Genomic DNA, 27,773 nt, shown 5'->3' on the forward strand with positions numbered 1-27,773 from the left:
AAGCATCCATCCATCCCTCACCCCAGGATCACTTACTTCTTACCACTGCTGCTCTAATGGAGAAGAGAATGCTCTGAGACATCACCAATCATTGTTATTCTTTACAGATGAAGCCTCATGGTTCTGACTCTACAACTGCCCCTGACAAAAAATTAAGACCAAAAGTCTGTAAGTAGCATCAAATTAAAAAACCCCACGGACTGGAGTACACGTGTACGTATACATATGTGTGCGCTCAGATGGAGAATACCCACGGAGGCACGATCCCTGTAATGTGGGGGAAGGCAATGAATACTCTCGGATAGAGATTCTTTGCTCTTAAAAAAAACATATCATTAATTTTTAAACTTAGATCCCGTTACATCATCTCGAATCAGCAAGGAGACACCAAAGTATGAGAGAGCCAAGAGTCTAATAAACATTCATTTTATAATACTCTTTATTTGATTAAAGAATTTTCCTTCTTTGTGTACACTGGAATGTTATATTCCCTATGTATTTTACAGGGTTACAAAATGTCGCTCATTTTAAATATTACCCCAAAAGTAATTTCAGAAAAAAAAAAAAAGGTTGTGAAACTAAACAACTTTAAAAAAATCATATGGACAAGCAACTTTCAAACAAAACTGGATTAATAAGATTTCTTGCCTACTTAACTACATGACAGATTTCTTGTCCCAGTCCCCTTCCTCAAAAAAACCTCATGTGGAAACCAAGCCAGAGATAAGGATTCTTCCCTGATGCAGTTAAGGGAAAGGGAAAGGCCAGAAATTTCTTTGGCAAACAATTCCATCCACGGCCATCTGTGTGTGACTGCTTTGCTTCGAGGACAGTACACTCTTTGCAGGGGAGGCCTGATGTCGTCCCAAGTGGGAGTGGTCCTCTCCAGCCCAGCTGGAAGTGCAGCAGGTCACCTTGTCATCTGCCTCTCCGCCCCGCCTGGGGCTGTGGCCTAGCAGCAGCCCCAGCAACCCTACCAAGTGCAATACTGAGTTAGAAAGCCAACGCTGGGCTGGCTGATGTAGCCTTCTCCATTGCACAAGTAAATGGATGAGAGGGGGCATGAGGACTCAACAAGAAGGGCTCAAGGGACGAAAAGGAAGGACTTCGGAGACAGGAAAGACAAGAAAGGACTGAGAACACAGAGAAGAGCCAGGAAGGAGGAGGTGGTGAATTCAAGGACACGTGAGTGGGCTTTTATGTTTTAGCTGACGTACCCAAAGTGTAGAGAACCAGAAGCCTGGGTAGCACCAGCAGCAGACAGGATTACCTGTGGATATGAAAGCCCTCGCTGCACATAACCATTCGCCTCTCAGGCATCTTGCAAGTGGGGGCTGTGCCATCAGAAAGCTGCTTCTCAGTGGTCTTTACTACTGGCACAAGAGGGATTCACAGTACTGTTCTAAACTGGAGGAACACAACTGAAGGAAAACAACGTGCAAGGGAATGGAGGGACAAGTGGACATAGGAAAAAGACAAAGTACATCCTTATCTGTTTTCTTCTAGACCTCATACCCCTTAAGCAGTTCACCTGTATAGTCCAAAGATCGAGGTTGGATTAGATTTAGATCAACCAGTTCCCAGGAGTGCCCCTACATATGGATGATCCCAGTGCTTGACTGAAGGTATATAGAGAGAAAAACTGAAGGTAAAGGAAGGGAGTATGAAAGATTAAAATTTGCAAAGAAAACTTTTTAAAAATGAAGTATGAAATGTAACCATACTTAGGGATTAAAACAAAGGAGCAACAATGAGGCAAAGGCAGAGAAGCTGTTTAACTGGGGAGCATTCTCTGGAGAACGTGCTTTCCTGTGCTGGCCAGTAAAATCTGCCAAAGAAATCAGCAGCCTTTCCCTTTATGTTTGTGTCTTTCTTTGCCAAAGAATGTCTCTGTGACACTTGAACACTGAGGGTGAGTTGAGGGTCCTTGCGCGCAGAGAATCGTGCATTGTACCAGAAAAAAAGGGTCTCCAGTGGCTTGTGGATTTGGAAAAAACTCTTCAGCCACTGTTGGCTTCTTCTTTATTAATTTGAAATATTTCCTTTCCGGTTCCCTCTTCTTGGTACTACAGGATTTCATACTTATCCACCAGGAAAGTGGTCTCTGTGGAAAACCTTACAGGGCTGTTTCCATCTACCTGGGTCACTTTGGTAACCTAGGGAAACAAACAAAGAGTGAGGTAAAGCAGGAGGAGAGCGAGTCTCCAAGGTGCTGGCTAAATTCTCAGGACAGAACAGATCAAATTCCCTTAAAGCAGTACTAAAAATAACTCAAAAACACTAAAAAAGTTCAATTCACAATTGTGCCTTACAGCATCACTCTTCTCCACCAACATGATTAACTTGCTTTCTAGACAGAAAAGACAACTGTTGGCATGAGACGTACAGTGGTATCAAGTAAAAGATCTAGAATGAGTGGCCACTACCCAGGTCTGCCCCATGAAACCTATGAAGTTCACATTTTATCAGGCTGATCAATTAATATTTTGACCCAAAATGCAATATTCTGACTCTTCAACTTAATTTGCCTGATTTGCTCTCCAAGTCTCACTAAGCTGCTCTATCACACTTATTTTCTAGATATGGCTGGGTCCTTCTTTGAGATCTTGTTTTTTCTTTTTAATTATAAATGTCTAGTTTAATGAACTACCTGCAACATTAATGTCTATAATGGCATTCACACAATGTTTGAACCACTGATTGTATTTTCTAATGAGGTTTTCAGAGAGTCCTCCTACTCTTCGAATTGTACCAAACAGGAAATTGTACCCACTACTATCCCATGTCTTGGTTTCAAGCCTGTACTCCCAATATTGATGGCCTTATGCCAATAACTGAGAGTGGAGAGAGAAGTGCTTTTTGGAATTATCCAACAGAGGAAGGAAAACTGTAACCTCCCAAGCACTTATAGGAGAGACAGACCATGTGGGAAGATAAGACAGTGCCACAAAAACAAGCAAATCAACAAGTCCGAGGGGAAAATTTATAACATAAATTGGGTCCTTGTAATGCAACTTCAAAAACAAGACGAACAATGAGTTAAAAATAATGATCTAAAGAAACAGTTCACAAATACTCATTACTTTGCTTATCTAAAGGACCAGGTCTGCAAAAGAATCGGCTCATGATTATCTGTATTAATGAAGGGAAGCTGTAACGTAAATAATCCAAATATTGTGGGGTTTTAAAAAAGATTTTATTTATTTATTTATTTATTTGAGAGAGGGAGAGAGAGCAAGAGCGAGCGTGAGCGCACATGAGTGGGGGGAAGAGCAGAGCAAAAGGGATAAGCAGACTTTGTGCTGATCATGGAGCCTGATTCAGGGCTCGATCTCAGGGTCCTGGGATCAAGGCACAGATCAGGCTCCCTGCTCAGTAGGGAGTCTGCTTCTCCCTCTCTCTCTGCCCCTCACCCCCACTCATGTTCTTTCTCTCCCTCTCTCAAATAAATAATCTTTAAAATATAAAAATAAATAAATAAAAATAAAAAAAAAACTTTCTTTCCGTTCTTGGGTTCAAACCAAGTGACATATAAAAGGCATTACAAAACAAAACACAAACAAAAACTTAAAAATTTCAAAAATTAAAAAATAAAAGGCATTATAAAACCATAGGTTGGCTGTTTTGGTAAATGGCTTTTAAAATGTATGAGGGGCGCCTGGGTGGCTCAGTAGTTAAGCGTCTGCCTTCGGCTCAGGTCATGACCCCAGGGTCCTGGGATCGAACCCTGCATCGGGCTCCCTGCTCCGCAGGAGGCCTGCTTCTCCCTCTCCCACGCCCCCTGCTTGTGTTCCCTCTCTCTGTCAAATAATTAAAAAATCTTAAAAAGGGGCGCCTGGGTGGCTCAGTTGGTTAAGCGACTGCCTTCGGCTCAGGTCATGATCCTGGAGTCCCTGGATCGAGTCCCGCATCGGGCTCCCTGCTCAGCAGGGAGTCTGCTTCTCCCTCTGACCCTCCCCCCTCTCATGTGCTCTCTCTCTCATTCTCTCTCTCAAATAAATAAATAAATAAATCTTAAAAAAAAAATCTTAAAAAAAATAAAATGTATGATCTTATTAAAAAAATAGGCAACTAAGAAATAACAAATCTTGCACAATCCATAAATACTTTTTTTTTTTTTTAAAGATTTTATTTATTTGACAGAGAGAGACACAGTGAGAGAGGGAACACAAGCAGGGGGAGTGGGAGAGAGAACCAGGCTTCCCGCTGAGCAGAGAGCCCCATGCGGGGCTCGATCCCAGGACCCTGAGATCATTACCTGAGCCGAAGGCAGACGCTTAACAACTGAGCCACCCAGGTGCCCCACAATCCATAAATACTTTTATATGTATTCAATTTCTTTACCTTGCCCAATCTAGAGAGGAAAACTGAGTTAAAACAGGAGAGGAATTTGACCAAGATCATACAATAGAGTCAAGAATGGAATCCTCAGGGAACACCAATTTTTCTGATTTTTTTTTAAAGTAAGCTCTAGGCCCAACATAGGACTTAAACACATGACCCTGAGGATCAAGAGTCACATGCTCTACAGACTGAGCCAGTCAGGCGGCACCCCAGCTTTTCTGAGTTTTGATACCATGCTGTTTATCTGGCATCCATCTTACCACTTTCCCCATATGTGATCTCAATTAAAAGGGGATACCTCAGGCACCTGAGTGGCTCAGTCGTTAAGCGTCTGCCTTCGGCTCACGTCATGATCCCGGGGTCCTGGGATCGAGCCCCACACTGGGCTCCTGCTCAGCAGAAGCCTGCTTCTCCCTCTCCCACTCCCCCTGCTTGTGTTCCCACTCTCGCTGTGTCTCTGTCAAATAAATAAATAAAATATATAAAAAAAAGGGGGGGGATACCTGTATGTTACAGTAGTTTCTTTTGGAGATGAAGGAGACTTGAACAGGGAAGAAGTCATTGGGTTGCCCAGCAATGCTGAACTCGAGGCTGCCGCTCTTATTTTTGGCATCAATCACTGGCAGGCACCACTCCAAAGTACTTCGTCGGCTGTCGTGTCGATACTCGCCATCAATCTCCCCAATCACCGGTGCGCCCACACCAGATCTGTCACGAGAAACACCTGTGTCACCTTAGTGGTCCAGAGCTAGAAGAACTCTGCCAAGGAAAACCAGCCCTGAATTTGATTATGCTCCTCAGATTCTGCCCACTTTTTTATGGTCCTAGAGCTCCCCTAATAACTTCAAGGTTCAAACAAAGTCCTAGCACCTTGGACAAGGGTCTCACTCACTGCCTTCATATATATAGATACATGCAACCACAGATAACTGGCAGAGATATCCATGGGCTGCTCCAGCTTGTGGATTAAATCTGGACCTACCAGGGGACCAAGACTGACAAAAGTGGGATATATTTCCAAAAATTCTGCACCAAGGGTTTGTTGCCTTGTCAAGAAGGAATTTTAACATACTGCAGCTCCCCTTATAGGTGACAATGGGGCGAAAAGAGTTGATAGTAGTGGTGCAAAACCTTATACATCACTATCTGGTTATTTAGAACGGAGATGAATTTGGGCCTTTGAGAAGATGTCTTCAAAAGATTTTGTTTCAAAACCTGTACTCGACGCCGGTGGGTCTGATTTATAATCCAGTAAGTGGACTTTCATATGATAAGTAAAACCACAATCACCCCTGCCCAGAATGTGAACATGATGGAAGAAAGAGATACTTAGCTGTCCTTAATCTGCCAGAGAACCAGGGCTAGTTAGGATGTACTTTGCACCCCCAAACATGGCTGACAGGCAATGTCACCCACTCCTACACATTGCAAATTTACCATCTTTTCATTCACCAGTGCCATTCAGTGCTTGTATTAGGGGCAGAGTAAATAAGGAAGACAAAGAGAAGAATTTAACGGTGATACAACATGATCAGCTCTTCCCTATCAATTCTATGGTCCCAGTGGTATATATGTTTCTTCTCTCTGCTCTTCTTCCAATTCTGATCTCTCAAATTTGATCAGTTCAAGACAAGAGGGTAAAATGTTGTGTAAGGAAGGGTCTCTTCTGGAGACTACTGCAAAAGTGAACTAAGACACAGGAAACCACCATAACCACAATTATAGGGTAGATGGAGAGGCCTAAAAATTGTGGCATCCTAAAAATAGCCTAGTAAAATAAATCTTGACAAAACAAAGCCCACACCTGTCACCAACGCCCAAGTCCTACAATGGTTCAAGGCAGCCATCTATTGTTCTGAAAGAATAACCAAGCTGTGAAGAATTAAGACAGCTACCCCAATAAAGGAGAGACTGATAATAAAGCATATATATATATATATTTTAAAAGATTTTATTTACTTGACAGAGAGAGAGAGATAGCAAGAGCAGGAACACAAGCAGGGGGAGTGGGAGAGGGAGAAGCAGGCTTCCCACCAAGCAGGGAGCCCAATGTGGGGCTCGATCCCAGGACTCTGGGATCATGACCTGAGCTGAAGGTAGACACATAACGACTGAGCCACCCAGGTGCCCCTAAAGCATATTTTTTAAAATGGAAAATAAGAATGACGAAAAACCAGACCTGGCCATGTAAACGTCTGAATTATCAAAAAAGAAACAAAACTACAAGTTAAATTAATATCATTTTCTCTGCAATAATAACTAAGCAATATAACAGTAAAGATACACTAAGATACATACAATAAGATACACCACTTACTGGGTGTTCATAATTATACCCTGTACTTCATCATGGGGGGGCAGGTACTGAGAGGTAGAGGAGAGGAGCTGGATTCATTGGTGATATAGTAATAGAGCACACTCACTGGAAGTGCTAGTGAGATAAACTTAAGGGAAAGAGTATTTCCAGATGATCCTAGAAAGAGGGGCTTCTAAGCACACATTAAAAACTTATTGGAACTAAAAAAAAATAATAAAAATAAAAATTTACTGGAACTAACCTTCTGGGGGTGTTGGACATTTTCTTTTTTTTTTTTTTAAAGATTTTATTTATTTATTTGAGACAGAGAGAATGAGAGAGAGCGAGTACATGGGGGGGGGGGGTCAGAGGGAGAAGGAGACTCCCTGCCAAGCAGGGAGCCCGATGCGGGACTCGATCCAGGGACTCCAGGATCATGACCTGAGCCAAAGGCAGTCGCTTAACCAACTGAGCCACCCAGGCGCCCTGGACATTTTCATTATGTTAATTGTGGTGACAGTTTCACAGGTATATACGTGTCAAAACTTAACAAACTGTACAACTTAAATATCTGTAGTTTATTGTATGTCAGTTATACTCAATAAAACTTTTAGAAAATTTACGAAAACTAATGTAAATATGTTCTCCGGCAAGAATCAACAGTTCCCTTGAAAACATACTCTCATCTTTAGCTGAAAGTTTCGAGAGCCAAGTGAAAGAGAAAAAATTCAGTCTGACAGATTCAATTTCTGAGTTGCAAAACAAAACCAAGACTTTGGACTGAAAAGTGGCTCCTCCTTCTGGAAGTCTTCATTACTACAAGAACAAACACAGGCCCAACATCTGCAAACAGCTCTAGAACTACAACTGGCTTTGAGTTGGTTTTAAAAACAGTAAAATCCACTCCTTTTAGCGTGAACAGCTCAACACACTTTGACAAATGTATGTAATCTTGTAAACACCATCACAGTCAAGTCATAGAACATTTCCACTGTCCTCAAAAGTTCTCTTGTGCCCTGTTGCAGTCAACTGTCTTCCTCTCTACCTCCTGATTTCTGTTCCAAGAGTATTATGTTTTCCCAATGTCATATGAGCATATAGTATTGTGGACTTTTATAACTGGTTTCTTTTACAACTGGCCTTTTTAAGAAGCAGATATCTCAGAATGGATGGCCAACTAAGTGCTGCCTCCAAAACAAGTTCCAAAAGACTATTTCTATAAGCCCAGTACCGAAAAAAATGATTATGTGGGGACACCACTTACGGAAGCGGGATGGTGATAATCACATCATTCAGTTCTAAATTATCTTCTTGTAGCTCATATTCTATGTTGACATCACAGCCATTTCCACTCTCTGAGGGCCAGCAATTAACTGAGAAAAAAAGCAAAGCAGGAATACTCAAATATTAGATAAAGAGTGGAGAAAAGTTAAGATGGCAAATCAAAACGGATAGCTAGCTGCAGGCCTTAGACACCCTAATATAAACTATTATAAATAACAGTTTCAAAATTAAAGCTACTAAAAAACGAAAGCTCGTGATTAAAATACACAAAATGCAGTACTAAGCCCATTTTGAAAGAAAGTCATTTTGTCAAAAAGAATTTTGCTACGGCAATGAAGATAAGCATGTACAAGCCAGGGCTCTTTCTAGTTCTCAGTGCAGACTAGCTTAGTGGGACTGGCCAGAAGCACTTACTTGTCAGTGGAATAAAAGATTCTTCTGTGGTTTGTAGCCTCCACTTTAGCACCCCTACGTCACTGTTGACTGGAAATGACTTCTCTGGATTCTTCAAGCCAATTAGAGATTCTGCAGTGAAAAGTTTTTTATCCACATTTGGATGGGTCTGAAATGGCAAGTAAAAGAAAACTTCTGAGGTTCAGGCATAAGATAGGAAATAAAATCCCTCTGGTCTTACATGGTCCATAATCTAAACATCTAAAATAGAGTACCACGGGGTGCCTGGATGGCTCTGTCGGCAGTAGAGCACGCAACTGTTGATCTCAGGGTCTTGAGTTCAAGGTCCATGTGGGGTATAGAAATTACTTAAAAATAAAATCCTTAAAAAAATAAAAAAATAAAATAGAGTACCTAAAAGAATGCCAATTCCTTTTGATCTGAAGAAAGATGTCCCAGGGCGCCTAGGTGGCTCAGGTGGTTAAGCGTCTGCCTTTGGCTCAGGTCATGATCCCAGGGTCCTGGGATCGAGCCCCACATCAGATTCCCTGCTCAGCAGAGAGCCTGCTTCTCCCTCTCCCTCTGCCTGCCTCTCTGCCTACTTGTGCTAGCTCTCTGTCAAATAAACAAAATCTTTAAAAAAAAAAAAAAGATGTCCCTTCTTTAAAGACTTTAAGACATTTTAAAAATAGGAACTGGGGACACCAGAGTGGCTCAGTTCGTTGAGTGGCTGACTCTTGGGATTTCGGCTCTGGTCATGATCTTGGGGTCATGGGATCAGGCCCCGCATCTGGCTCTGTGTTCAACAGGGAGTCTGCTTGAGATTTTTTTCCCTCCCTCTGTCCCTCACCACCACCCCCCATGCCCTGCACTTGAGCATGTGCGTGCTCTCTCTCTCCAAAATAAATAAATAAATCTTTTAGGGGCATCTGGGTGGCTCAGTTGGTTAAATGTCTGCCTTCGGCTCAGGTCATGATCCCAGGGTCCTGGGATCAAGCCCCACATCAGGCTCCCTGCTCAGTGGGGAGCCTGCTTCTCCCTCTCCCTCTGCCCCCTGACTCGTGCCCTCTCTCTCACTCTGTATCTCAAATAAATAAAATCTTTAATAAATAAATAAATAAAATCTTTAAAAAGTAACTTCAACTCTAAGGCATTTTGTTTGTAATTGAACAAGTTAATAATTTTGTAATTGAAAAAGCTGAAGACCTTTAACCAAGTCCTTTCTAAAAATACTTGACAGGAAGCAACATCATGGGAGGGCCAAGCAAGCCAAGTAGGAGACTACTGATCAGATGCCTGGGTCATATAGCAGTCCTGGCCTTACAGTCAGAAGGCAGAAGAGAGAAAAGCTCTGTGGAAAGTTTAGTTGCAATTTTGCCCAGAGCACTAAAGTTATTCAAACTCAGCCAGCTAAGATAGACTAATCTTTTATTTATTTATTTTTAAAGATTTTATTTATTTATTCATGAGAGACAGAGAGAGGCAGAGGGAGAAGCAGGCTCCCAAGGAGCAGGGAACCCGATGTGGGACTCGATCCCAGGACCCTGGGATCAAGCCCAGCGATGGGGTCCCTGCTCAGTGGGGAGTCTGCTTCTCCCTCTGCCCCTCATCCCACTCGTTCTCACTCTCACACACAAATAAATAAAATCTTAAAAAAGAGAGAGCGAGAGAGAGAGAGAGAGAAAAGGGAAAAGAAATAACTCCTGGACAGTAGCCTACATATACTTTTTTAAAAATTTATATAGCCTACATAGGGGCACCTGGGTGGCTCAGTTGTTAAGCATCTGCCTTCAGCTCAAGTCATGATCCCAGGGTCCTGGGATAGAGCCCCACATCGGGCTCCCTGCTCAGCGGGAGGCCTGCATCTCCCTCTCCCACTCCCTCTGCTTGTGTTCCCTCTCTCGCTATATCTCCCTCTGTCAAATAAATAAATAAAATCTTTAAAAAAAAAAAAAGAGCCAGCAAAGCTGTTGTCAAAACTATAAGTAAGCACTACTTCCAAAAGACAACTTTGTGCTGATTATGGGGGGAAAACAGACAAAAAAACATTCTTCCCTGAAAATGCTTTGTTCTTGTAACAAGAAATACAATATCAACCATTTAAATAAAGTGACAAAACAACTGTAATAATACAAAGAAGTTTCATACATATCCAGGTAGGAGGAACATACATATTTATTTTATAAGGATTTTTATTAAATTTTAAAAAATACCACTAGATATTGCCCTTCAGGGGCGCCTGGGTGGCTCAGTTGGTTAAGCTTCTGACATCAGCTCAGGTCATGATCTCAGGGTTCTGGGATTGAGACCCACCGCGGGCTTTGCACTCAGTGGGGTGCCTGCTTCTCTCCCTCTGTCTCTGCCCCTCCCCCTGCTCTCGTGCACACTCGCTCTCTCACTAAATAAATCTTTTAAAAAACTTTGCCATTTTTAAAAACTGTATTTCAAACAATATCCTGAATTATTTACTCTTTGCATAACAGAAACAAATAAGCATCTATCTGTACCTTTGTTAATGAGTATGAAGTCATTAATTTGATTTCAAAATGACCTTTCATTCAATTCCACTATTAAAAGTCTATTATAATACAGCTGCTGTCAGTTGCTCTCAACCCCCCTGGTAAGATATTTACTGTCTCAAGGTCTCCACTATATGTAATAAATTAACTTCTTTCCTAGGCATCTAGAATGGCACTAGTTCTATAAATTCATTTTCTTTTTTTTTTTTTAAGATTTTTATTTATTTATTTGACAGAAAGAGACACAGCAAGAGAAGGAACACAAGCAGAGGGAGTGGGAGAGGGAGAAGCAGGCTTCCCATTAAGCAGGGAGCCCGATGTGGGGCTCGATCCCAGGACCTAGAATCATGACCTGAGCCGAAGGCAGACACTTAATGACTGAGCCACCCAGGTGCCCCTATAAATTCATTTTCTATGTTCTGTGGTTCACATGAGAAACTCCAGTTGAGAAAGACTGCTAGTGCAGACAAATCGAAGTCGGGTTTTTTTAAAGGTTTTAGTTGAGAGCGAGCGAGCACGAGAGCAAGAGAGAGAGAGGGCATGCGTGAGTGCACAAGCAGGGGGGAAGGGCAGGGGGAGAAGGGGAAGCAGACTCCCAGTTGAGCAGGGAACCTGACACGGGGCTCGATCCCAGGACTCTGAGATCATGACCTGAGCTGAAGGCAGGCTCTTAACAGACTGAGCCACCCAGGCACCCCAGATAAACCAAAGTCTTAATACTTCCTTACCCAAAGCCTCTACACACCTGTAGCTGCACGCCTTTCTTATCTTCATTTTCCACATGAAGACGAATTCGGCCAAATTTATCATCTGAGATCCTAAGCATGATCATGCCATGCAATTCCATATTCTGCAATCCTCCATCCCGTCCACAAGTCAGTGTGATCTTTTCCTCAATCTTCATGTGCACGCTGTAGAGAAAAAGTAATAAATTTGTTCATAAAGGTAGAAACCAGAATTCCCTTTCTCCTGGGTTTAATGGTGATTAGCCATCAGCAACGTATTTTAAGGTGCTGTTGCTGTATGTACAGAATTTAAAGCATTATACCCTTTTATCCCACAGACAAGTTCCCACCTGTGCAAACAATGTAATAGTTATTCATTGAAGAACTGTCTACAATACAAGTTTGGAAATAAATGTCCATCAATAGGGAACTGCTTAAATACATAAAGGTATAGCCACAAAAATGAATACTAAGCAGTTGTGAAAAAAGAGGTAACAACTGAAAATGCTTTTCATTTGAAAATAATTTCAAAAATTAAAAATTTAAAATTATACCAGGAATACATTTATACCTTTTTATTTTTTTATTTTTTCTTTTAAAGATTTTATTTATTTATTTGATAGAGAGAGACACAGCGAGAGAGGGGACACAAGCGGGGGAGTGGGAGAGGGAGAAGCAGGCTTCCCGCAGAGCAGGGAGCCCGATGCGGGGCTCGATCCCAGGACCCTGGGACCAAGACTCGAGCCGAAGGCAGATGCCCAACAACTGAGCCACCCAGGCGCCCCAATACTTTTTTAAGATGCTGTTAACATTTTATCCCACCATTTGTTTTATCATTTGCATACTCTCTAGAACTATTACTGGGTTTTTTTTTTCCTGATCTGCTTACAGGCAGATTATACACATCATGGCCCTTTACCCCTAAACACTTCAGAGTACATCTTGTGAAAATAGGGATAGTCTCTTACTTAACCACAGTACTGTTATTAACTTCGTAAACTGACACTTTCTCTACTCTACCACCCATATGCCAATTCTGTCAGTTGACCTAGTAATGTGTTTTAAAGCAGTACAAGATCCCAGGGTGCCTGGGCGGCTCAGTTGGTCAAGTGTCCGACTCCTGATTTCGGCTTAGGTCATGATCTCAGGGTCCTGGAATCAAGACCTGCACTGGGCTCCGTGCTCAGTGCACAGTCTGCTTGGGATTCTCTCTCTCCCTCCCTCTGCTTCTCCCCTCACTCACGCATGTTCAGTGTCTCTTTCTATGAAATAAATAAATGGATAAAATCTTTAAAAGAAAAAAAAATAAAGTACGAGACCCAGTCTAGGATAAAGTATTACATTTGGCTTCATGTCTTTATAGCTTCAAATAAGGATACTCTCATCTCCAAAATAAGTGAAAAAAGTAATTGGAAAATGTGTCTAGTATGCTACCACTTGTGTATAAGGAAAAAAGAAAAAGATATATATGTTTTTATTCACCTACATATAGACTATACTTCTCAGAATAGAAGAACTAGAAAACTAGTTAATAGTAGTTGCCTCCAAAAAGAGAAACTTGCCTGGTGGGAGAAAGACTTTTTATTGTAATACTTTTGTTCCCTCTTAGATTTAATTAAATTAATTAAGTAGGGAGGGTGAGGAGCAGAGGGAGGACAAGCAGACTCCACGCTGAGCACGAGCCCAACACTGGGCTCAATCTCACGACCTAGAGATCACAACCTGAGCTGAAATCAAGAGTTGGACACTTAACAGACTGAGCCACCCAGGGGCCCCTGTAATACTTTTTGAACCTTTTAAATTTTGAACTATATAAATGTATAACCTAATAAAAATAAGTAAAATAAAAAGTGCTACTGTTCTGGTCAATTACTAAGTACAATCTATCCATATTTTTTTACTAAAACTATTTTTAACTGGGTGAACTGCACACACTAAAAAGATTATTCTGGCATCCTACTTTGTTACAACATGTAAGTCTTCCCAGAAACAAAGGCGTATGATACACAAGACCACAAAGGAGTGTATCTTAAAATAATGCAGGGTCGGGGCACCTGGGTGGCTCAGTCAGTTCAGCCTCCAACTCTTGGTTTCGACTTGGGTCATGAGATCGAGCCCCACACTGGGCTCCACACTGAGCAGGGAGTCTGCTTAGGATTCTCCCTCTCTGCCTCTGCCCCCTCCCCCGCTCACACAGGGTCTCATTTACTTTCACAAGAGTTTGCTCCATGTTCAAGAAATATTTCGGAGCGCCTGGGTGGCTCAGTCGTTAAGCGTCTGCCTTTGGCTCAGGTCATGATCCCAGGGTGCTGGGATCAAGCCCCACATCGGGCTCCCTGCTCTGCGGGAAGCGTGCTTCTCCCTCTTCCACTCCCCCTGCTTGTAAAGAGTCTCAAGCCCTCTCTAATACATGATGGTTTCCAACATCTTTTTAAAACAGTGTCAAGCCTCTGTCTCACTCAAAGCAACCACTAAGAACAGCACGGGAGCTTCAGTGATTTCAGAGATTTCTCTCAACGTAATCCTGTTCATCTCATACAGAACAGGACATACAAAATACTCTTATGCACACCTGATACAAGTATCCTCTCAGACTCACCTTTCACTTGACCCCAAAACCATCAGCAACAGTAGAAGTCTGGGCTTCAAGACAAGAAATCTGAGTCATGCATATGTGAACTTGGTAACTAAAAATGTTACGAACCAGTCCTGATGGAAGAGACAAATCAAAATATTCTATACTCAGGATGCCTGGGTGGCTCAGTCGGTTAAGCATCTGCCTTTGGCTCAGGTCATGATCCCAGGGTCCTAGGATCAAATCCCGCATTGGGCTCCTTCTTCAGCAGGGATCCTGCTTCTTCCTCCACCTGCTGCTCCCCTGCTTGTGCTCTGACAGATAAATAAAATCTTTAAAAAAAAAAAATTGGGGGCACCTGGGTGGCTCAGTTGTTAAGCATCTGCCTTCGGCTCAGGTCCTGATCCCAGGGTCCTGGGATTGAGCCCCGCATTGGGCTCCCTGCTTGGCGGGGAGCCTGCTTCTCCCTCTCCCACTCCCCCTGCCTGTGTCCCCTCTCTCTCGCTGTGTCTCTCTCTGTCAAAATAAATAAATTAAAAAAAAAAAAATTCTATACTGGGTTCAAGTACTGAAAACGCAAAAGATAATACGTTAATTTGCTGTGAAAGATACTTATAAATTTTGTATTAAAGACTGGTTCCCCTTAAAGTTTACTTAAAAAGAAAACTTGCCAAAATACAGTGCAGAGGCCACCACTGCTCTAGCCCTCTAATTCAAATCCACTTTAAGGGACCAGGCACACACTAGGCACAAAGACAAGTTACTTTTATTTTTTTTTAAGTTTTTATTATTTTTTTATTTAAATAAAGTTTTATTTATTTAAATAATCTCTACACCCAACATGGGGCTCGAACTCACAATCCCAAGATCAAGAGTCGCATGCTCCACCAACTGAGCCAGCCAGGCACCCCAAGACAAGTTACTTTTTTTTTTTTTAAGATTTTATTTATTTATATGAGAGAGAGAATGAGATAGAGAGCATGAGAGGGGGGAGGGTCAGAGAGAGAGGCAGACTCCCTGCTGAGCAGGGAGCCCGACGTGGGACTCGATCCCGGGACTCCAGGATCATGACCTGAGCCGAAGGCAGTCGCTTAACCAACTGAGCCACCCAGGCGCCCAAGACAAGTTACTTTTAAATTCAGCCAGCACACTGGGGTGCCTGGGTGGCTCAGTTGGCTAAGTGTCCGACTCTTGATTTCAGCTCAGGTCATGATCTCAAGGTCGTGAGACTGAGCCCCACACGACCCCATGTGGGGCTCTGCACTAAGCGGGGAGTCTGCTTGAGAGTCTCTCCTTCTCCCTCCGCCCTTCCCCACGCTTGTGCACATGCACTCTCTCGCTCATAAAATCTTAAAAAAAAAATTCCCTCTCCCTTTGTACCCCTCCACGCACACGCTCTAAAAACGAAAACAAAAACAAAAACGTAGCCAGCACAGAGTTAATAAAAGGTAAGTTCTAAACTCCATAAAAAATAAATAGCTGGGGCGCCTGGGTGGCTCAGTCGTTAAGCGTCTGTCTTCGGCTCAGGTCGTGATCCCAGGGTCCTGGGATTCAGCCCTATGTCGGGCTCCCTGCTCAGCGGGAAGCCTGCTTCTCCCTTTCCCGCTTCCCCTGCTTGTGTTCTCTCTCTGTCTGTCAAATAAATAAAATCTTAGGGGCGCCTGGGTGGCTGTCATTAAGTGTCTGCCTTCAGCTCAGGTCAGGATCCCAGGAGCCTGGGATTGAGCCCCGCATCGGGCTCCCTGCTCGGCGGGAAGCCTGCTTCTCCCTCTCCCACTCCCCCTGCTTGTGTTCCCTCTCTCGCTGTGTCTCTCTGTCAAATAAATAAATAAAATCTTAAAAAATAAAATAAAGGGCGCCTGGGTGGCTCAGCTGGTTAAGCGACTGCCTTCGGCTCAGGTCATGATCCTGGAGTCCTGGGATTGAGTCCCGCATCGGGCTCCCTGCTCAGCAGGGAGTCTGCTTCTCCCTCTGACCCTCCCCCCTCTCATGCTCGCTCTATCTCATTCTCTCTCTCAAATAAATAAATAAAATCTTTAAAAAAAAAATTTTTTTAATAAAATAAATAAGTAAATAAAAGAAAATAAAATCTTAAAAAAAAAAAGAAAAGGAAAGAAATAGCTGAGAGCCCCCAATCATGGGAAACGGGGGGAAAAAAAAAGACCCCATGTTAAAATCTGGGATATACTCTAAGTCTTTTAAATCTGGAAAAATTAAGAGATACACAAAAAATTTGTAATGCACTAAAATAAACATTTCTACACATTATGTGATCTGTTCTTACTGAAAAAGTTACTGGTTACCTCTCCATATTAATGGGTGGAGCATGCACTTTGGTAGCTTCAGAAGTACGCTTGCTCATATTAGAGGACATGATAGTTTCACCTTCAGATTTCAATTTGTCCACAAAATTATCTACTTCCTTCCCTTTGGCTCCAAGTTTCAAAGCCTTGCTGGGACCTGAAGGCCTAAGTGGAAGAATAAGAAATAATGAAATAAGAAAAACATCAGGTCATGATCCCAGAAAACATTAATTAATAACCTCATAGCATTCAAGCTTTCCCTGAAACTGTTCTTTAAGAAGAATGTGAAGAACTCAAGGGGAAAAACCCAAGCATCCTAGGGTTTAGGGGAGCACCAGACTATTCCCTGCCCAAACTGACAGCTGAGTCACTATTAATATGTAAACTTCAGGTGCCTGAGTGGCTCAGTTAAGCGTCTGCCTTCAGCTCAGGGGCCTGGGATCGAGTCCCGCATCGGGCTCCCTGCTCAGTGGGAAGTCTGCTTTTCCCTCTCCCCCTCCCTGCCGCTCGTTCTCTCTTTCTCGCTCTCTCCTTCTAATAAATAAATAAAATTTTAAAAAAATACATAAGCTTCAAGGACCTAAACACCAAAGGTACATTTATATAAGCATGCATGATCAGATGAAAACTTTGTAATTTCCAACCTGATAAATATACCTGTGCATAAACAAACTCTTGCATATACTTTTAGGTAGTTCACAGATTCTCCCAGAAATCCATTCATACCAAGATTAAAAAAATCCATGTTCCATAAACAGTTAAATATCCCCTCTTCTCCCAAAATAAAGCAACTCTCGTGGTATCATTTATAAAAGAAACCTCTTTTACACAAAAAATCCCCCACCACATTCAGATTTCTCCTTCATACCTTTATTATGTAGCCAAATTTAATATTACATCTTACTTCATCAAGTCACTCATTATTTTCCACTTGCCCAGAAATCAGCTATCACTCCAAAATACACACATCCAGCCTTCACCGGCCATTCTAGGGTTGCTGGTGATACACTGAATTTACCTGGCTGGTGCAGGTGCCACTTTTGGTTTATCAGTTTCAATGATGGTCTCTGTGATCATGGCAGCTGTGCTGCCTCCAGATACTGCAGAGCTTCCAAATCCTCCAAATCCTGGTGCTTTTTTGCCCTGTCTCTCTGCATCTCTTCGGGCCTGTTGTAATTCCTTCGCTTTACGCCGCATCTCAGCCTTGGCTTCCCGTTCTTGAGTCTACAAAGAGACATCAGTGGATGTGGCTTTGAGTACAGTCTATACTAGCAAATGAGAACAGGAAAACAGTAAAGCCTAAAAGAAAGACACACAAACAAAAAGTCCCAAAAAAGACTCTCTTTATTTACCTCTCTAACTGCTCTGAACACCTTTTCCTCATGAGAATCCATTTCCGTGAACGTTCTGATCTGTGCCAGGTTAACATTCTCCCGGTATCCCAGGGCAACAATTTCATCAAAAGCAAAAATTAAATCAAAACAGTGCTCTGATATCTCATTTTCCTCTAAGGCTCGGCAATACTCAGGGATCTAATCGTGGGCAGCAATGGAAAAGAAAGATTTAAAAGTTATCAGCATTTATGTTTCCCAAGTCTTATCCTTTAAAATACACAAATTTCAAATAAAATAAAATACACAAATTTCAGCAAAACCTTTGAATCCCTTTGTTAGCTCCCCTCCTCTTTCTTTTAAGCAAGACTTTGGCATAAAGAGAGAGAGAGTGTGTGTATTATCTATATCAATAAGCCTTACCTAATGAATATTATCTAAAAATATGGGCAAGGGCGCCTGGGTGGCTCAGTTGGTTAAGCGACTGCCTTCGGCTCAGGTCATGATCCTGGAGTCCCGGGATCGAGTCCCGCATCGGGCTCCCTGCTCGGCAGGGAGCCTGCTTCTCCCTCTGGCCCTCCCCCCTCTCATGTGCTCTCTGTCTCTCTCATTCTCTCTGTCTCAAATAAATAAATAAAATCTTTAAAAAAAATAAAAATAAATAAAAATATGGGCAAACAAGTGTCAGAACCACAAAAACAGACCGAAGCAACTGCTTAAGAAAACGAAAGGTCAGTTTGCACATTCTCTTTTGGGATACTTATAGTCTAGGAGGGCACACAGTGTCAGCTGAATGAATAAGGAACTGTAACAATAAACTGCTGGGGTGGGGGCATGCAGCATGCAAACTGATAAGCATCAGCTGCTTTGGGGAAAAAATAGTTTCACAGTGAAAATTTAAAGCAGAAAACTATGACCCACAATTACAAAAGGACTCTTACCACTCTTGAGAAAAGCCTTAGGGTCTCCAGATCTTCTAAGATGTTACTGTTTTTGGTAGTGATCAGCACCATGTACAGTTTCTCCATAGGCTGGTAGACATATCTTACACTCTCTGTTTCAACAAACGTATGTTGTTTTCCAGTGTTCATGAGCTTTGGAAAAGCTGCTAACAAGCCCTCAATCCGAGTTCGGGTCATCTCCACAAACTGTCGAGAAACAATAGCCTTTCCTGCTTTCGTGCAGACGGCTGCTGCCAACAGCACCTGCCAGGAACATACGTCTAAGTAAGTACTAATTATTTCTTCACATCTGTTTTCTTAGCGTCCTCAGATCTTCCACAGAATGACACACTCAGTTACTTAGTGATACGACTATTAGAATGCTGATTTTCAAACTCTACTTCATTGCTCTTTTAATTCCAGTACATAATTCATAAAATAAAGCTACGCTGGAGCAAAATGGAACTATCAGTCCTATTTTTCAATAACCTACCTTAAGAAAAACTTAGTTTAAAAAAAAAAAAAAAAGCAAAACTTTTGCCAAGTCTACAAATACATTTGTTAATAGATTTCCTATGACTCAGAAATGGGTTGCTTTCTGCTTTGGCAGACCCATAAAAAATAGTTCAAACTTTTTCTAAGAACAGAAATCTCCACAGTGAAAAGAGAGGTCTGACCAGGCAGATTAAAGGTTTATACATAAGCCGCTAACCTTTCCTTTCTTTTTTCCTAGAACACGGAACTAATCTAATCTGTATCTTTTGTTCTTTGATTAATAACCCCATCCCACGCTATCCTACCTCTACATATGTAAACAATCTATAAAATGAAAAACTAAATGACTCAATGTTTCACACAGGTTTGACACTGGTCAATGATCAAGACCAACAGCCTTTTTTCATAGTCTGGCATTCATTAAACAAAACCAAGTACCCGGGGCGCCTGGGTGGCTCGGTCAGTTAAGTGTCTGCAGCTGGCTGAGGTCATGATGCCAGGGTCCTGGGATCCAGCCCCACACTGGGCTCCCTGCTTGACCAGCCTCTCCCTCTCCCCCTCCCCCTGCCTGTGCGCGCTCTCTCTCTCTCAAATAAAGAAATAAAATCTTACAAGCACCAAAGGAAGAACAAGAGACCTCAATGCCATTAGCAGGGGAGTAAGAAAATTAAGTACAGTGTTAATCTTCTCTGCAGTGCAGGAGCCCAAGAATTCACAAATACAAATAACATTTTGGAAGCCTCAATGCTATGATACCACCTCTGAAATATCAACATCCCACTGGTCAGGCTTCTCAGCTTTACAGACACCTGTCCTCTACAGGTAAGCAATTTGAAGGAAAAACAAGTTAGTCAATTTAAATATTCTTATAGTCTAAGTACATCAAAACAGTTCTATAATAATTATAGGAGAACACAATGTCCTTATCCATCGAGAATAGGTAATGAGGTATTTGGGAGATAATTACCATCATGTTTATTTCCAAGCAGTTAGGTAAAAACCATTTATATTGGAAAAGCGATCTATATCTTATACAAATAATTTCCCTCTATCAAATGGATTTTTATTTTTTACTACTATCAACTCTACACTGAAATTTAATTACCTCAAAGTTACTTTTATGCTGCATAGAATTAAAAAGTTTTTAGCTGTTCCCATAAGCAACCTGAGGTGATCTCTGAAAATGGTTCACTATTCACTTGACCCAGACAACCCTACAAAATCATGCAAATCAAGAGGTTCAAATCCTTGTGTTCACTTTAAGAACACATGTGAAACCTTCCAGGCCATCAAGGGTATGTATACCTGAAAGCCACCAAGTATCTGAAGGATGTCACTTTACAGAAGCAATGTGTGCCATCCTGTTACTGTAATGGTGGAGTTGGTAGGTGTGCCCAATCTAAACAGTGAGGCTGGACACAAGGTTGGTGGCCCAAAGAGTGCTGAATTTTTACTGCAAATGCTTAAAAATGCAGAGAGTAATGCTGAACTTAAGGATTTAGACATAGATTCTCTGGTCACTGAGCACATCCAGTTGATCAAAGCCCCCAAGACGCAGCAAGAACGTAACAGAGCTCATGGTTGGATTTACCCAGACATGAGCTCTCTGCCCCACTGAGATGATCCTTACTGAAGAAGAGGACACTGTTCCTAAACCGTAAGAGGAGGTTGCACAGAAGAAAAAGATATCCCTGAAGAAACAAAGACTTATGGCCTAGAAGTAAATTCTGCATAAAATAAATGCAAATAGGGGCGGCTGGGTGGCTCAGTCGTTAAGCGTCTGCCTTTGGCTCAGGTCATGATCTCAGGGTCCTGGGATCGAGCCCTGCATCGGGCTCGCTGCTCCGTGGGAAGCCTGCTTCTGCCTCTCACACTCCCCTTGCTTGTGTTCCCTCTCTCGCTGTGTCTCTCTCTGTCAAATAAATAAATAAAATCTTTAAAAAAAAAAAAAGTAAACGCAAATAAAACTAAAAGCAGGGAGGAAAAAAAACTAGAAGCAGGGAAAAAGTTTTTTAAAAAATGTCCTAAATCAGAGGCGCCTGGGTGGCTCAGTCAGTTAAGCATCTGCCTTCTGCTCAGGTCATGATCCCAGATTCCTGGGATCGAGCTCCACGTCAAGCTCCCTGCTCAGAAGGGAGTCTGCCGCTCCCCCCCTGCTTGTGCTCTGTCAAATAAATAAATAAAATCTTTAAAAAAGGGGCGCCTGGGTGGCTCAGTCGTGCCTTCGGCTCAGGTCATGACCTCAGGATCCCAGGATCAAGCCCCGCATCAGGCTCCCTGCTCTGTGGGAAGCCTGCTTCTGCCTCTCCCACTCCCCCTGCCTGTGTTTCCTCTCTCGCTGTCAAATAAATAAATAAAATCTTAAAAAAAAAAAAAAAACAGTCCAAAACCAGTCACTTCCCCCCACATATTTATATATATTTAAAATAGTCTTGTAGTCAAGAAATGTAGTTTTGCCATTACTAACTACTTGGGAGGTTTTTGCCATCACCTACGTATGAGGTAAGACGATATACTGAGGATAGTAAAGGATACCAGAAAAAGAATAAAAATGCAAAATGGTTATGACATATATTTCCCAAAAGAAATCCTCCATTCCATGTCTTTAACTTTATTTATTTTTATTTTGGCTACAGATTTTTATTTTTTAATTTGGTTTTATTAAGATATAAATGACACATCAAATTGTAAGCTATTTAAAGTGTACATCGTGGCAATTCCCTGTCTTTAACTTTAAATTAATAATATGAAATAAAGATTTCTTCAAATAGGGGAAGGGTAATTTCTGGTACACAAATAATGGTAATATTTTAATCACTAAGGAGAAAAAATTGACCTAAAATTATTACCAGGCCGAGTTATTTGTTCAGAAGGCTAAAACCAAATGTACTCAAGAAATTCAATTTCAGGGCGCCTGGGTGGCTCAGTCGTTGGGCGTCTGCCTTCGGCTCAGGTCATGATCCCAGGGTCCTGGGATCAAGTCCCACATCGGGCTCCCTGCTCCGCGGGAAGCCTGCTTCTCCCTCTCCCACTCTCCCTGCGTGTGTTCCTGCTCTCGCTACGTCTCTCTCTGTCAAAAAAATAAATAAAAAAAATCTTTAAAAAAGAAATTCAATTTCACATTTATTTTTATCATAGGAGGTTCATGTTTCAACCATCTATATATTTCTGGCAAAAAGAAATGTTTTTAAATAAAAATGTCATCACTGTTTCAGCTTACGCATGACAAGCAGCTAAGTCTCTGTACTGGTCAATGAAGGCTTACATGACACTATGTCCAAAGAAGGTAAGATTTTTGCCCCAAAATTATCCCTGAGAAAATAGCTGTACTGCATGAAAACTTATTCATAGCAGCATTATTCATAATAATGAAAATAAGCTAAAAAGTGAAAACCCAAAAGTCCACAGACTGATGAATGGATAAACAAAGTGTGGTCTACCCATATAATGGAATAGTACCCAGTCATAAAAATAAGTGAAGAACATGGATGAACTTTGAAAATATTGTGCCAAGTGAAAGATACTAGACACAAAAGGCCACATCTTATGTGATTCCATTTATATGAAATATCCAGAATAGGAAAATCCAGAGAAGAAAGCAGATTAGTGGTTGCCAGAGGCTGGGAAAGGGAAATGAGGAGGGACTGCTAATGAGTACGGGGTTTCTCTTTGTGGTTATGAAAATGTTCTAAGCTTAGATAGTGGTGATGGTTGTACAACTCTGTGAATGTACTAAAACATCTACTGAATCATGTAATTTAAAAGGCTGAATTTTATGGTAGGTGAATTATATCTCAATTAAAAATAAAAAGGAGGGCAGGGGCGCCTGGCTGGGTCAGTCCGTAGAGCTTGTGACTCTTTTTTTTTTTTTTTTTTTAAAGATTTTATTTATTTATTTGAGACAGAGAGAGTGAGAGGGAGGAGGGTCAGAGGGAGAAGCAGACTCCCTGCCGAGCAGGGAGCCCGATGCGGGACTCGATCCCGGGACTCCAGGATCACGACCTGAGCCGAAGGCAGTCGCCTAACCAACTGAGCCACCCAGGCGCCCGAGCTTGTGACTCTTGATCACAGTACCGGGGTGCGTGAGTGGCTCAGTTGGTTGAGTGTCTGTCTTTGGCTCAGGTAATGATCTCAGGGTCTTGGGATCGAGCCCCATGTCAGGTTCCCTGCTCAGTGGGGAGTCTGCTTCTCCCTCTCCCTCTGCCCCTCCCATAAAAAAAATTATGCTTTGATTAACTGGGGGATTTGAGTTGTAAAGATGAAGAAACAGTGGGGTAAAATAGCAAGATCTAAGCAGGAAAACTCTGAGACTCTCTCTGAGTCATTCCATTATACAAGTACAAGCAAAATAAGGCTCCCAAAGTAGGACCAAAGTGCCCCACTTTAAGTATGGCAATAAATTCCCAAGACACCACAATCAGAGGGTTCACGAAGCTGACACAGGTTTCTATTCACTATGTTATTCATGTCACCTCTGGAACATACAGTCACCTCTAAACAAGATAAATTTAACCTATTCTAAATTAATATTCATTTTCTTAAATGCCTTAAAATAATAAAACTTCCCTTCACATTAGTGTTTGCCAATGTTTAAAAATTATTAAAATACAGTATACACTAAAAGGTAAGTTAATTTTTCCAACTATAAAAAAAAAAAAAAATCCCCTAAGTTGAGCTTTGTCAAACAACTTTTCTTTCAATAATACTTACAACCATTTGAGTATATCATCATTTGTGTTTGGATTAAATAACTCTTCTACCCAGATTTAACTACATTAATCAGAAAGTTCTTGGAGTAAAGAAACCTAAAGAATTAGGTTTCTGGGGCACCTGGGTGGGTCAGTCGTTAAGCGTCTGCCTTCGGCTCAGGTCATGATCCCAGAGTCCTGGGATCGAGCCCCGCATCGGGCTCCCTGCTCGGAGGGAAGCCTGCTTCCCCCTCTCCCATTCCCCCTGCTTGTGTTCCCTCTCTCGCTGTGTCTCTCTCTGTCAAATAAATAAATAAAATCTTTAAAAAATAAAAAAATAAAAATAAATGTATTAAGACAGAGAACTGATTATAATACCTAACAAATGTTAAGAAAATAAGAACATGGGGCACCTGGCTGGCTCAGTCAGTGGAATGTGGGACTCTTGATCTCAGGGTTGTGGGTTTGAGCCCCACGCTGTGCGTAGAGATTGCTTAAAAATACAACCTTTAAAAAATAAAAAGAAAGGGGCGCCTGGGTGGCTCAGTTGGTTAAGCGACTGCCTTTGGCTCAGGTCATGATCCTGGAGTCCCGGGATCGAGTCCCGCATCGGGCTCCCTGCTCGGCAGGGAGTCTGCTTCTCCCTCTGACCCTCCTCCCTCTCGTGCTCTCTGTATCTCATTCTCTCTGTCTCAAATAAATAAATAAAATCTTTAAAAAAAAAATAAAATAAAATAAAAAAATAAAAAGAAAGAAAATAAGAACATGTTTTCATTAATTTGCAGAAAACTAGAAAAAAGATAAAAAGATGCCCTGTTTTAATTAAAAGATTTTATTTATTTATTTGACAGAGAGAGACACAGCGAGAGAAGGAACACAAGCAGGGGGAGTGGGAGAGGGAGAAGCAGGCTTCCCACGGAGCAGCGAGCCCGATGCGGGGCTTGATCCCAGGACCCTTGGATCATGACCTGAGCCAAAGGCAGACGCTTAAAAGACTGAGCCACCCAGGCGCCCCTGTTTTGTTTTTTTAAAGATTTATTTATTTGAGAGAGAGAGAGAGAGCACATGCAGTGGGGAGCAGCAGAGGGAGAAGGAGAGAGGATCCTAAAGAGACTCCACACTGAGCACAGAGCCTGACTCAGGGCTCAATCTCAGGACACCGAGATCATGACCCAAGCAGAAACCAAGGGTTGGACACTTAACCAACCGCACTACCTCGGCGTCCCCACCTGAAACTAATGTTAACATTGTGTGTCAACTTTAAAAATGTGAAATAAAGGGGAAAAAAAAAAACCACACACACACACACACCATTTATATACTGATATGTGCAATTTACTCTGAAATGCATTTATAAAAAGATGAAGAGAGGGCTGGCTCTCTGGTTAAATGAGTGATAAAACAACTATAGTGAAATGTTATCGAATCTAGCTACTGGTCATATGGGTGTTCACTGTGAAGCTGTTTCAACTTTTCTAGATGTTTGAAAAATTTATAATAAAATGTTGAGGGAAAATCAACTTTCAGAAGTTTTATTTATTTTTTAGGTAGGTTCCAGGCCCAATGTGGGGCTTGAATTCACCACCCTGATATATTAAGAGTCGCATGCTCTACCGACCAAGCTAGCCAGACGCCCCAACTTTTAGAAGTTTTCATACAAGGGCACCTGGGTGGCTCAGTCGTTGAGTGTCTGCCTTCGGCTCAGGTCGTGATCCCGGGGTCCTGGGATCGAGCCCCGCATCGGGCTCCCTGCTCGGCGGGAAGCCCACTTCTCCCTCTCCCACTCCCCCTGCTTGTGTTCCCTCTCTCGCTGTCTTTCTCTCTGTCAAATAAATAAAATAAAATCTTTAAAAAAATTTTTTAAATAAAAAATTACTTAAAAATGCATATTTATATATGACACAACTGCATGTATATGCATACATGTCCAAATGACATGCAAAACATATTTTATGCTTATTACTCAACACCTAGGGCTTTATCATCTCTCAGTTACCAATGAATTAAAAATATTAAGTTTCAAGAACTTTTCAACAAACAAGATTTTTGTAAAGATTGTATTTGATTTATATTAATACAAGGCTTTAATTTTGCTATTAAAATTATAATATGCTCCAAAATGCACCACAAATACAATCAGGATGTAAACAGGAAAGGAGTTAAAAAATCACTATCCAAATACTGAGCCTCCTAGTGGAAATAAACAAAGGAGTTTTTGGAAAGTTTATGTCCAACAGTAAAGTTTTGTGAGTCAAACAGTCTGGATGCAATTTATTTGCCTGAAGCTGAAAACAAAAATCTTTCAGTGGCTGAAAGACCAAGCATGAATCCCACCCCACCACCATCCAAGTTCTCATCTGAAAAGGTTGTCAGCAGAACTTATTATGATTGGCACCAAATTATACTGTCATCTCAAGTATGTAAGAAGATGCTTTAAATCAATTATTAATCTATTAACTAGAGAATAAAAAAAAATCCTTCAAAAGATTGAAAGGCATAAAAAATAACTAGCTCTTTTGAAACCAAAGAATTTCTCCTAGTTCATAAATATCCACAAATTGTAGTGATAATCAAAGCAAGATTTAGTGGAGTCAGCATTGTGTTTTGTCCGTCCCATCCTCACACACATTAATTTTCTCCATCTCTACCACAGATGAGAACACAAAGATTCTGCAAGTGAAGGCAAGTAACAGGTCCCGGGGTATAACCCCTTCTTACTCCTCCTCCTCTTGTGAGACTTCTGATTACAATATGCCACCAACACCTCTGACTTCACCCGAACAAGTTTCAAGTTCCTTGAAAACAGAAAGTCTGTGCTATTGCTCGCTCACCTTTTCCCAATGCTCCATACACCGCATATACTCATAACTGACAAATGGACACACCCAAATTCTGTAGTAGTGGAAGGTTTCAGGGACACCTGGGTCCTACAAATTAGTGTTAGAAGTTACTCCTTCCTGTTCTATGCCTCCGTTCGAACTTTCCTTTATATCCCCCTTCCGAATAAACAAAAGAAGTCCTAAACACTAATGGATTTGGAGTATCACGGGCCTCCCAAACACCGGGGATGAGAGGAGAGCTGATTCCCTGAGAAAGGGAGCCCCCCAACAGAAGCCCAACCGGCCGAGACCAGCGCCCACGAAACCCGCCGGACGCTAGCGCCGAGGTGCGAGGTCTACAGCGCGAGGGTCCGAGCCACACCACTACGAGGTTCTCGAACGGCAAACACCCCGGGCCCAGCAGAGGAGGGTGCCCAGCTGGGTGGGGGGGGAAGGGGTGTGGGCGCAACGGGAGAGGGACTGCAGGCAGGTCCCTCGGATCTCCCGGGAGGTCGGGCACAGGACGAGGAAGGCCACACTGCTCGCCGAGCCCCGAGGAAAGCGCCCGGCTCCGGGCCCTCGGGGCGGGACTCCTCGGCCCCAGCACCAGGCCGTCCGGCAGGCAGAGCGGCCGACCGAAGCCGGACCCTGGGAATTCGGCCCGGCTCGGATCTTACCATGGTGAGGACGGTGGGGGGATTCACCCGCGCTTCCCGTTCCACTGGGGCTGGGGTCAGGGGAAGGGGAGCACCGGTCGCTCTGGACCTGCTGCCCCCCTGTCAGGAGCCGCTACCGCTTTGCCTCTTGGCAAGATGGCGGTCTCGAGCCACGTCTCCAACCGGAAATGGCGCGGGTCAAAGGGCGGAAGGCGGGGCGCCGTGGGGTGGGGAATGTGCTGGTACCCGGCTGCTGGGCAGGTTTTTTTGCCAAGGAGGTCCGGGGGCTCGCTCTACAGCGGTGGAACCTCATGTTTCTGCCTTTTCACTGATGGTCAGCATCTTCGTTCAATTAGGGACATCTCTTACAGTTTATAAAGCTCTCACAGCCACTATATCATTTA

General features: G+C 42.4%; 1 protein-coding gene across 1 annotated transcript; it reads right to left on the reverse strand.

Annotated features, from left to right (window-relative positions):
• Positions 1–421: 421 nt before the first annotated feature.
• On the reverse strand, positions 422–27,529 carry ARCN1 (archain 1). The gene is made up of 10 exons (XM_021696394.2): positions 27,391–27,529; positions 18,712–18,975; positions 17,792–17,971; positions 17,458–17,663; positions 16,440–16,604; positions 11,582–11,747; positions 8,339–8,486; positions 7,905–8,013; positions 4,848–5,052; positions 422–2,156 (listed from the first exon to the last, which is right to left on the reverse strand). The coding sequence occupies exons 1-10, from the start codon at positions 27,391–27,393 to the stop codon at positions 2,067–2,069; spliced, it is 1,536 nt and encodes a 511-aa protein (XP_021552069.1). The 5' UTR covers positions 27,394–27,529; the 3' UTR covers positions 422–2,066.
• Positions 27,530–27,773: the final 244 nt, after the last annotated feature.

This window comes from Neomonachus schauinslandi, chromosome 11 (genome assembly GCF_002201575.2).
Source record: "Neomonachus schauinslandi chromosome 11, ASM220157v2, whole genome shotgun sequence".
In the NCBI taxonomy this organism is placed as follows: domain Eukaryota; kingdom Metazoa; phylum Chordata; class Mammalia; order Carnivora; family Phocidae; genus Neomonachus; species Neomonachus schauinslandi.

Bases quoted from the DNA above. Each gene is read 5' to 3' on its own strand.
- ARCN1 (XM_021696394.2), bottom strand. The intron at 17,664-17,791 runs GTAAATAAAGAG...GTCTCTTTGTAG, and splicing joins TGTTCAGAGCAGTTAGAGAG to ACTCAAGAACGGGAAGCCAA. The intron at 8,487-11,581 runs GTGTGTAGAGGC...TTGCCATTTCAG, and splicing joins AGAAAGGCGTGCAGCTACAG to ACCCATCCAAATGTGGATAA.